Raw genomic sequence first — 11,741 nt, 5'->3', positions numbered from 1 at the left:
TTCCACCTCTGTGTCCACATAGCAGTGATTGAGGAAGTTAATGTGTAAGCAATTTTAACCTGTAGGCAGAAGTAGCTTTTGTGAAAACCCATCTCGGTACCCGAGGAGCCCACGAGCTCCATCCTCCTCACAGTGAGGCACAGTGCACAGCGTCACTCCACTTCCCCTGCTGGCTTTTGTTTCTGTGGCCTTTTGATTTTCTAAATTCACAATTATAAAATTCAAAACCATGAAGCTTTAGGAAGAGAATGTTTTTTGTTTTTGAGACAGGGTTTCTCTGTGTATTTTTGGAGCCTGTCCTGGAACTCACTTTGTAGACCAGGCTGGCCTTGAACTCATTGAGATTGATTAAAGGACTGTGCCACCACCACCTGGCAAGAGAATGTTTTTATGGTCTTGAGATAGAATCTGGTGAAAAAACTCTGACCAAATTAGAGGCTCGGGTTCGACAGCACTGTTCCCATTTGGGAAGACACCATTAAGTATGACATTGCTCAGGCTGGGAGATGTTTGCAATGAGGGAAGCGGGGAAGACATGACCTATGTCCACACAAAACGTGAATGTAGATGTCCCCAGCAGCGCCCTCTATAACGGCCAACGGTGGAAACAGCACAAAACTGTATTGGCGTCGGCTGGAGAAACAAAATGTGGAATTGGGATATAAGGAAGATTACTTGGCAATAATCAAGTACCAATGCCTGTAAAAATTGTGCAAGCTGTGAAAAACTATGCTAAGTGCAACAATCCAGCCAGAACAAGCCATGCAGGTGTGATTTCATTTATACTGAATGGCCACAAGAGGCAGAGAGAAATCTGTGACTATCTAGGCCAAGGGGAACTGAAGGAAATGGAGTGGCTACCAGCTAGTCTGGGCTTCTTTGGGGGTGGTGGCGGTGAACAGAGGATGACTACACAACTTTGTGAGAACACCCACTGATTGGTACAGTTTAAATGAGTGAATTACATGGTACATAAGTACTTAGAAAATTAACTGAGCACCAGCATCACTCCACAATGAGCCAATCGAAAGCAAAGGGACCAGACAGTATCAAGTGTTGGCAGGGCTGTGGTGCAATGAGAGCTCTTGAGGGAGGAGGGATATCAAGGAAAGCAAGTCTTCCAAAATTAGACATCACCAGATGTCTTGCCGAAATGTCCCCAGTGGTCGAGTACTAGGAAATGGAAACAACCTAAATATCCTTAAACTGATGGATGAATAACAAAAGTGTAGTATAGATACACAATGGAATTCTAGTCAGCTATAAAGAAACATGAAATCGTGAAATTTTCAGGTAATGGATGGAACTAGAAAATATTATATAACTGAGATAATACAGACCTAGAAAGACAAATGCCATTTTTCTCTTATCTGTGAGGCCCAGATCTTTAGATGTGAGTGTACTGTTTGGAGTAACTACAGACACCAGGAAGTTAAAAGGAACCATTGTAACAAGTATTTTTGTCCGGCCAGCCAGCTCCCAAATAATGAAATGGAGACTTATGAAAGCTCAGCCTATAGCTTGGGGTTGTCCCTAACTAGCTCTTATAACTTATATTAACCTGTTTATATTAATCTACATTATACCACTGTGCATCACCTTTCTTCCAACTTGCATCTCCTGTTTCCTCTCTCCCATCTCCTGGTTTCTCCTGCACACCTATCTTCTTCCTTCTCTTCCTGTCTCTCCTCTGTTGAAACCTTCTAGTCCTATAACCTCCTGCCCACCTGTGGGCCAGGTTTAAACTCAAGGTGCTACCAGGCCAGCAATGTCTCCACTCAGCCACGGCCCCATATGTGTCACAGAGCCCGGGAGACAGGTGCCCTTAGGTGCTGGGATGGTCTGTATGTCAAATTGTTCTGATTGGTTAATAAATAAAACACTGATTGGCCAGTGGCCAGGCAGGAAGTATAGGCGGGACTAACAGAGAGGAGAATTGAGGTAACAGGAAGGTGGAGGGAGACACTGCCAGCCGCCGCCATGACAAGCAGCATGTGAAGATGCCGGTAAGCCATGAGCCACATGGCAAGGTATAGATTTATGGAAATGGATTAATTTAAGCTACTAAAACAGTCAGCAAGAAGCCTGCCACAGCCATACAGTTTGTAAAGCAATATAAGTCTCTGTGTTTACTTGGTTGGGTCTGAGTGGCTGTGGGACTGGAGGGTGACAAAGATTTGTCCTGACTGTGGGCAAGGCAGGAAAACTCTAGCTACACTTAGGCCAAGCTGCTCACCTCGGGGATGCAGTCTTCATGAGTGACCACACGAACGATGTCATCAAGCGGGAGCAAGGAGTTGCACTTGATCTCTGTGTACACATTGCCCTCTGTGCACACAGCCAAGAGCTCCACCAGATGGATATGGTACATGAGAGGGCTATTCTCATCCATCCGGTCACGCTCGGACCGCATCATCTGGATCAGAGTCTGGAAGAGGCTCTGTCATTGTAGAACACGAGGACATCCTCTCCAGAATTGACAAGCTACACAGAGAAAAGTGTTCATTGGGGTTACAAGCTTTCAGGAGTGAGGCAACCTTACAAAATTCTATGTGTACAAAGACAGACTTTGAGCAAGCTATGTCTGTATCACTAAACTCATCTAGATCCCACTTTTTCTTGACTGAACATTTCTTAACAGCATCACGTGAATCCAAGGACACAGAAGTAATCATGGTGGTCATAACAAATCTACTAGGGGAAGACCAGGCTGTACACCAGGACATTCCATGGAAACAGACTGCTAGGCCCGCACTCTCAGGCTATTGTTTTTCTAGCTTAAATATTTCCATCTTTTGGTATATTGTAGAAGGCTTCCTGATGCAAATCTTCCATCCAATGTCTTATCTCTTTAATCATAAATAATCCACTTCTAACAAAGATGTGTTCCTTTCAGCCCTCATCAAAAAGTTGAGTCATTTTAGCTAAGGATGGTGATGCCTACCTATTTGTCTCCTAGGATGTGGCTTCTAACAAACCTATTTTACTATACATCAATTTTAGCACTATACGAAGCACAAAAGTTTAAAAAAGGGTTGGCACAGAAGTCAAAATAAAGTTAATAAGTACAATGTACTCACTGCCAATGTATCCTCAACTCAGTAGGTGCAGGATTTTATTTTTACTTTTTAGAACTACTAGGGATTGAGCTGAGGACCGTATGCATGCTGGTCAAGTACTCTACCACTGCGTCACTTCCCCCAGGAGTCTATTCGCTTATTAGCAACCAGCTTTAATGAGTACTAGTCAAGGGTCTAGATCCCAGACAAATACTTTTGCTAGGTTACTTAACCTCACTGTGCCTCAGTTTCTTTTCTAAGTAAAAATAGGGACAAAATGCAACCCATGACTCAGAGTTTTGTTGTACAGAATAAATAAATGATCATGTACAAATTTCTCAGAACAATATGCAGACTGTTTTAGGCCTGAAGTAAATGTTAGCTACTTGTTGTTATCACTACCTCATTTAGTCCACACAGTACATGAAGACACTCATTTAACAGAAATGCCCAGAAATCTTGAGCTATCAAGACATGAAAGCCAACACATGTAAACAACGCAGCAGGCATTTGTACCCTAGGCTGATCCAACTCTCCTGGCCTTGGAGCCATGGATGTAGATAGCACAAAAATCCAAGTACAGGGTGAGTTTACTCAAATCCCATGGGAGCCATCATCGTGTTTGAAGGAGGGGCCTTCCTAATCAAAGACCATGTTCACCACACAGAACCAACTTCCGCAAACAAACAAATGAAACTTCTGCCTCCACTCTGCAACCAGATGCTCCTTGTGAAATACTAAGTTGAAACTGTTCAAGCGAATTAATTAGGTAAGTAATTAAATAAAAAGTCATAATTTTGAAAGAGGAAGCTGGTCTGGCTTACTGGGCTCACTCACATTTAATCTCCACATAGATGCTGGTTATCATCATCTTCCCTTTTTTCTGTCGGGAGAATTCAAGCCAAACTGCCTTACAAGTAATAGATTTACTGCTACGAAGAGTCAATCAGACTCTTGCCTAAGCTACAAATGTGAGACTCCGCACCGTACAAGCACACCCTTCCTTCCATATGGCTCCTCAAGAGGGTGCCAAACCACACAGATAAGACTAACTTAAGTTCTACAGAACACCAGATGGAGGGAGATGGAAATATGTGGTTGTCACCTCAGCCATGACCATGTCTTGGCACTTTTTAATGAATTTCCCTTCTGCCTTGACAATGGTCTGGAGAAACTTTATGTACTGGACATTGCGACCGTGGGTCTCGATGCAGTGGACGAAGTGCTGGACCACTCTCTCGTTGATCTCACTGCACAGCTGGAAGTTGTTCATGAAGATGTGCTGCATGGTCACTGCCTCCAGGATCTGGGCCAAGCACAAGGATGTGGTCAGAAAGAGGCCAGAAAACACGGCCACTAAAACCCAGAAGCACTTGTACACGTGAGCATGCTTTCACTCTTGTTCCCGCTACTCCGTTTGTTAGCAAACGTCTTGTTTTTACATGATACTGCTAAGTGGCTTGTGAAAAGGCGTTGCATATATTTTATAGTACAGTTACAGTATAATACAGCTGTTCTAGACTGATGTGTATAAATGTTTTGTCTGCATGTATGTATGTACACCTCATGTGTGCCTGGTGAATGCCAAAGTCAGAAGAGGGTGTCAGAGCCTCTGGAACTAGTTATGAATGGTTGTGGGCCACCATGTGGGTGCTAGAAACTGAACCCTCCCCTCTGCAAGAGCAACATGTGCCCTAAGCAGTGAGCTCTGCCTCCTGCCCAATACAGCTATTCTAAACCCTTATCAACAGTCTTTTTTATTTTAATCAAATCTTGTCTATCAATTTTGACCTTGTCTCATCAACTAGCTGTGTCCAAGTTTTGGCCCTTTTTTTTTTTTTTTTTAAAGAAAGGCTCTCTTCCATTTCCCTAACCGACTTATTAAAAATTTCTTTATAAAGATTCTGGGTATCAACTCTTTGCTGAACACATGTAATGCAAATGTCTTCTTCTACTCTGTAGCTTGCGCTTGGCTGCTTTTGATGGCATCCTGGGAATAGAAGCTAATTTTAACAAGGTTCCATTAATGGATACTTTTGTTTATAATTAGTGTTCTTCGCACACTGTAACGTGGCTTGCCACAGAGTCATGAAGACATCCCACAGTATGTTCTAGGAACTTTGTTTTACACATATTATCCAGAGTTACTCATAGATACTGAGTTTTATGATTTAATAAGTTAGGTCTTCTCTATCTTTTATCTTTTGCCCTTTTTTTAAAACCAAAAAGAGCGTACATAATCCTATTACCCAGAAATCCTTTTCACAGAGAGCTCCAGTGGTTCTATTGAGCATGTGTATTTACTCGTACAAACATATCTTTTGCAGTGTTATTTACAAAACCAAAAAGTAGACAGTGCCTAATTATTTACTAATAAGGAAGTGAACTTTAACTTACATTTTTATCGAATGCCATTGAGCCATGGAAGATAGTGAGAAAAAACGTTTATCTCTGATTTACAAAGGCATCAACGATGTGTTAATTGGGGAAAAAATGCAGTATGTAAGATAATGTATGAAGTGTGACGGCATCTTAAACAAAATGTGTTACATTCACTTAATATATCCAGGAATATGTACTTCACAAACATGCAATATAGAAACGTTCTGTGGGCGGCATATTACATACTTAGCTGAGTACCGAGACTTCTCATTTTGTATTGGTAACGGTGACACGGTAATGTCATTGGGAAAAAGCAGAAATGCACCTTTGACCTACTACTCTCCTCCTAGGTACCCATGGCATCCTGGACTTACAATATGGAGTACCTATGTCCTAGCAGCTGGTCCAGATGTTTCCTTTGGAATGAATGCTACATTCTAACACGTTCCAGAACACACAGTATCAAAGGACAACTGGTTCCCCACAGTTCTCCCCATACAGGTTTGCCCAGAGGCTTCCTAACTCACCCCTGGGTTGAGAAACAGGTTTATGTGCTTATGCAGCAAGGCTTGATTCTGCTGGTTGCCTGCACAGAAATTCTGCAGGAATTCATGAGCCTCATTATCTCCTGCATCTTGGTGTCTTCGGCCTGCATGGGAGCAGAGACAGGAAAAGCACTTATTCTGAGGCTTCTACTTCATGCTAATACCTTCTACCAAGGTGGATCCAGACGCCTGTGCCCAGGGCCCGTGGGTAGAGTGAGGGGCTTGCATGACCCACTGAGAAGCAACCAGAACAAACAGATTTATGCCCCATGACTGACTGAAAATGAATTCTTTCCCACTGGCCACCAGCACAAACACAATGATTTGGCATAGGCAAAGGCCACCGAGTCACAGTTAACAGAAGGATCCCACTGTCTATTATTGCTGAATTTCCAAATCCTCGCTTTTGAGATGGAGGTGGACAGAGAGCAGGGCCCATTCCACCCCTGCTGCTAAATCCTCAGCTTCTGCTGACTTTTTAGAGTTCACCCATTGTCAAGCATATACCAGGGAAGAGACGAATAGTCCTTAGATCATAAATTAGGACAACGGCTTCCACTCTGCTGCTTTCTCTGTAACCCGAGTCATATCTGTAAACTAAGATTTAGCCTTCCCTTCTGAAGAATGGGGCAATATCTGCCCTGAGCATACACATGATTGGTCATGTGACTCTTCCACAATTCACACATAATATGCGATTTCATATTCATATTTTTAGTGTTATTAAAGAGTTAAATATTGTTAGAAAACAGAAAACCTACTGTCATTCTGCCCATTTCTCTATCGCAAACATTTAGGCAGTAAAAGGAGAGCGAGATTCTCCAAAGTGGAAGTCACCAGTCACCATTCACATCCTCCTCTCAACAGTCTGCCTCCTACATCTCTTATCGACACCTCCTCGCAGAGGCAGACTTGCAGCAAGGGATGAGGACCCTCACGCTGTCTGCTTTGCTCCAATCTCACACAGACACGGACTCCCTAGCTGCGGGAGCTGGAACAAGTTATTTCAGTACTCTGTGTCTCCATTTGCTCGTCCGTTAAGTGGAGATAAACACAAGTGCACACTTTGTATAGTCATTAGAGGGTGAAGTGAGAAAATCCACACACAGTGCTTAGGCAGTCATGGAGCAGGTAAGTCAGCCACCGGTTCTGTTTGAACTGAGCTCAGCAAACTTCAAGAGCAAGGCAGAAAAATTTTAGTGTTAGTGAGTCAAGAAGCTAAACCTCAAGCACTGCGGGCACTTATGGAACTACCTGGAAATGTAACAGCTATTCTGAGCTGACTTGCTAGGCAAAACAGGCAGTGGGATGACACTGGCCCATATTTACAGCTTGTCAACTCAACCCAAAAAATAACCCAGCCCTGGGAGAAGACAGGACGTACCCATCAGGAACAAGTGATGCAGGATTGTGAGCAACCAGCTATGGTAACAAAACCAGAGGAACAACAGGACTTTAATAACAAGTCTCTGTAAGTGGGAGTGGGCACTACACCTACCTCTAATTTGTGGGCAAAAGTTCTAGATGTAAGACATCAGAGGACTCAGGACAGAGGATACTGCTGGCTGAGAGTGGCAACCTTAAAAGTCTGCATACTTCCATTTCTTCTACTAGAAAAAGAATCTGCTAAGCTCAGGGCAGTGAAGTGCTTCTGGGGTTTAAAGGCTATCTTTACAAGGCGGGCAGGTTTGGAAGACATTTGTGTTACAAGACGTTACTTGTTTGGAATTGCTATCATTCTCACAAATTGGACTGTCTGTGCTCATCCCACAGTGAGTAAGCAAGTACCACACACACACACACACACACACACAGATGGAGACAGAGAGAGGAAGAGAGAGGGAGAGTGTGTGTGTTAGTTTCTGTCTTAGAGGCACCAACTTCAAATCAAACTGGTTGTACATACTTTAACACTGCTCTATGAATGGCTATCATTGAAGCCTAGGACCAATCTATGGCCATCAAATCATCCCCCCACACTACAGACTAGAAAGTGTGGATGATCGCACACCTGTATTAACTCCAAGTTACCTACAAGTCTGATGTCCCAGAAGGATTCAGCTTGTGCTTTCCTTGTGGCTGGGGAAAGGTCCAACCCGCTGATTCATAACTTCTCCCTGACTGAGAAGGGAGCTTCTGTGTATGGCACCTATCTAGAATGTCAAGTAGCAGACTCCACAGGAGAGCAGAGCTGGCCCGATGCACACAGCTGTGCCACCTTGAACCTTCCCGTCCACAGTGTCCTCAGGACAGCATGTACACAGGGACAATGCGAATGAAGGAGCACAAGGGTCCAGCACGGTGCTGGGCCACCTGCAGCCCCTCAGCAGCAGGCGGTCCAGCATGGTGCTGCGCCACTTGCAGCCCCTCAGCAGCAGGCTTGCTGCAGGAGATGATGCCTCACCCATGGCTCAGCTTCTGAGACTGTTACGATTAGCTAAGCACTCCAGAGTCCCAGCAAACTTCCCTAGGCCTCAGTTTCCCAATATGTCAAGTGGATAAACACAAAGCCTCACTGCTATTGCAAGGTTTGAGTGAATGCTTTTCCAAGAGTCTTGTCTGTCTCAATAGATGCTGCTGAGTAGTTAGGTTCCTGCCTGTGGTGATTGAGTTTTGTCAACAAAATCCAGACATATCTGGAAAGAGGGAATTTCACCGAGGAGTTGCCTCCATCAGATTGGCTTGTGGACACGTCTTGATAAATGATTGATATGGGATAGCCCAGTCCACTGTAGGCAGTGGCATCCTTGGGCAGGTGGTCCTGAGTTGTATTAAAAAGCAAGCTGAGCAAGGCATGGGGAACAAGCCAGTAAGCAGCATTCCTTCATAGTTTTGCATCAGCTCCTGCCTTCAGGTTTCTGCCTTGAGTCCTTGCCTTGACTGTCCTCAATGATGGGCTGTGACATGAGTTTTAAGATGAAATAAACCATGTCTTCCCCAAGATGTTTTTGGGCATGGTGTTTATCAGAGCACAGAAACCAAACGAAGACAGTGGCTTTCTAAAACACAGTCTCCTGGAAGCAAACAACCAAGGAACAATGCGGGGAGGAGACCTTCGTCCAAAACGCACTCAGATGATAGGACAATGCCAAGGGCCAGAGCAATCAAGTCTCATGTTCCTCACACCTTCAAGAGTTTGCACAGATGACTTTGTTTTAGTCACGTGGCAGACAGAGTGAACAGCACCTACTAACCCGCACATATGTAACCGCTGGTGTGACCCAGTGGTCCCCATCTAGCAAGGGTCCGGCGTGACAGAAGAAAGGGTTTTTCTTTCTAGAATACAAACACTGGAGGGGTGGGGGAGTCTGTCTCATACAAATTAGCTAGAATTGCTTTACGTCACAAGCACATATTGCTCTTTCTCCCACTATGTCCAGTCGTGAAGTGTTTGGAGGGGAGAGCCGGCCCACCCTGGAGAGCCGCGGCCTGGGTGCAAGCCCCTCTCACCTTCTCGTAGGGGATCTGCAGCAGCTCCAGCACCACAGCATGCGCACCCATGTTCCTCAGCAGCCGCTGCTGCTGCTTCCTGCTCTTCCTCACCGAGGCGCTCTCTTGCACACACAGCTTGCTAAGTCGGATCAAAATCTGAGAGGAAGAAAGCAACATCAGGAAACGAACCTGGAACGCTAGTGTCGGGAGAGGTCACGATACACCAACAATTTAGGACGGGGCATTCCTCCAGTACGGCGTGTCCCTGCTGATCGCATGGAATCCAATCAACGTGAGAAAAAGCCTGTCATTCAGAGTAAATGGCACATCTAGGTTTGAACAGCCAGTGAAATGAGTGCATGGGTCACTTAAATGATCTGACCAGACTTAGGAGGGCTCTGCTGGGGTAGAAAAACACACAAAGCTCACAACCCCAAACTACTATATGCAAAGATTTCTAAAGCCGAGCATGGATGCAAACTCTTAGTGATTGTATGAATGAACCTTTGATCTGCTTCAAAACCTGAGAATTATGTAGTACCTATTTAAAAAAACCATTGCCTACAAAAGGTGAGGGACTGAGAGCCCTCAGTTAATTCATAGACTAGCTGGGTTTCAACCTCAGACCTGAGGCTACAACCCAAGCGTTCAGCTAAGGGCACAGTCGAGCAGTTGCGCCTTTACTTGCCATCGCTGATAACGCTCCCTGGAATAAAGATGCGGACCAGGGAGGCTGGGGCAGCTCACCTCTTTCACCACTCGGTAGTTGTAGCTGCTGGTGCTTTCATGCTTTTGTGGCTTGCTGCTCCCCTCCTAGGGACCAAAAAGAACACGCATGTGGTCAGTGCTCTCAGGGTCTGCTTCGGGTAAACCCTTTAAGAAAGTGCACACATTCTGCATCGTCTTCCACCAGTCAGGCTGCCCAAGACATTCACCTATGCTTCGACCTTTGGAAGGAGATGTCATGGTCACAGAAGGCCACTCCCTACTGGGTCTCTGTGGGAAATCTAGTGCTATACTTGACTCAACTAGTCTCTTCTAGATGGTCCTTGGTTGCCCAGAAATACATCTTAATTTTGATTTTGTAGCTAATTTCCTAGGAGAACAGCTGTTACCCAGGCTACGCAGCAAGCATCTCTTGGGATTAAAGACCCAACCTATCGTCTGCATTAATATGTAAGAGTAGGAGAGGATGCTTCTTTGTTTCAAGAAGCAGGAAAGCCACTTGGGAAACCTAACTTGGGTTTTGCCCACCTCAGTCTTCTTATGTTCATTTTCACCAGAGGCACCATCCATGGTCTCATCGGACCCTGGCCTTTGTACACCCACAGCTCAGATTTTTCCACAATGGACCGCAGTTGGTCCAAATCTTGCTTGATCTGCTTGTAGTTGTCCACATCTTGGCTGGTAACCAGCAGTTGAACCTTAATGAACACAATCCGTTTAATTACACAAACTTTAAAACACACACACACACACACACAAATCTTCTTACTATACAACACACAACAGTTCTTTTCATACACAACAGCCATGCTGGCTACAGGAAGTACCTGCTTGAAGGCCTGAAGGACCTCCTGCTCTGGCTGAAGTGCCGGAAGAGGAGCTGCAGGGCCCCAGATACCAGAGGTGGGTAGTCGTGCATTGTCAAGTGGAGCAGGACCTGAGGAAGGTTCTGCCACCATGGTCATCCAAGTCCAGTGGTGTGTTCTCCTCACTAAGGGACGCAGAAAGAGGAGAAAGCAAGTGAGCCAAAGGGCCAGGGTCAAGCGTGTGAGCCCCGACAGGGCAGAACTGCAGCTCGAACACAACTCCATGCAATGGAACCTCACTTTTCATCAACTTCTTTTACAAGACAATCGTGTTTACCTTCGGCTACAACGTGAGTAGAAGGGACAATTAAGACGTTATAACTATAGATTTTAAAACCCAAGCCCTCATGCTCCTAGGCTAACAGGGCTGACACTACAAGACTGACGACCTAACTCAGTGTTCTTCCGCTGCGCTTCACCTGCGCTCTGAAATCTACAGTGATGTGCTTCTTCCAAGCTTGTGTAAAATGCTGTAACTTAGCCCTTACTAAATCATCTGTAATGAAAACTCAGCTTTGAAAATGTCTAGTCTGTGGCTCTTAGGTATCCTGAACTATACCCACTCTGCTCACCCCACATTTTGATGAAGGGTAGTGTCAAGCGGCCGCACAAGTACTTGAACCACAACTCTCTGTTCTACATGAATATTGTCGCCAACTGGTTTGGTCCCAGGATTCTTGCTTTGAAGTGTTGGAATGAATCAAAAAAACTCAGTCTGCTCCAAAGAAGCA

General features: G+C 44.9%; 1 protein-coding gene across 1 annotated transcript; it reads right to left on the bottom strand.

The window, feature by feature from the left end:
* Window positions 1-4,119: 4,119 nt before the first annotated feature.
* LOC114689562 (inositol 1,4,5-trisphosphate receptor type 1-like) lies at window positions 4,120-11,045 on the bottom strand. Its single transcript, XM_037201750.1, has 6 exons — window positions 10,972-11,045; window positions 10,673-10,842; window positions 10,166-10,231; window positions 9,437-9,574; window positions 6,028-6,090; window positions 4,120-4,365 (listed from the first exon to the last, which is right to left on the bottom strand). The coding sequence occupies exons 2-6, from the start codon at window positions 10,712-10,714 to the stop codon at window positions 4,120-4,122; spliced, it is 555 nt and encodes a 184-aa protein (XP_037057645.1). The 5' UTR covers window positions 10,715-10,842; window positions 10,972-11,045.
* Between the last annotated feature and the right edge of the window lie 696 nt (window positions 11,046-11,741).

The sequence above is a fragment of the Peromyscus leucopus genome, unplaced genomic scaffold (assembly GCF_004664715.2).
Source record: "Peromyscus leucopus breed LL Stock unplaced genomic scaffold, UCI_PerLeu_2.1 scaffold_132, whole genome shotgun sequence".
NCBI lineage: Eukaryota > Metazoa > Chordata > Mammalia > Rodentia > Cricetidae > Peromyscus > Peromyscus leucopus.
This window is presented reverse-complemented; position numbering and strand designations above follow the sequence as displayed.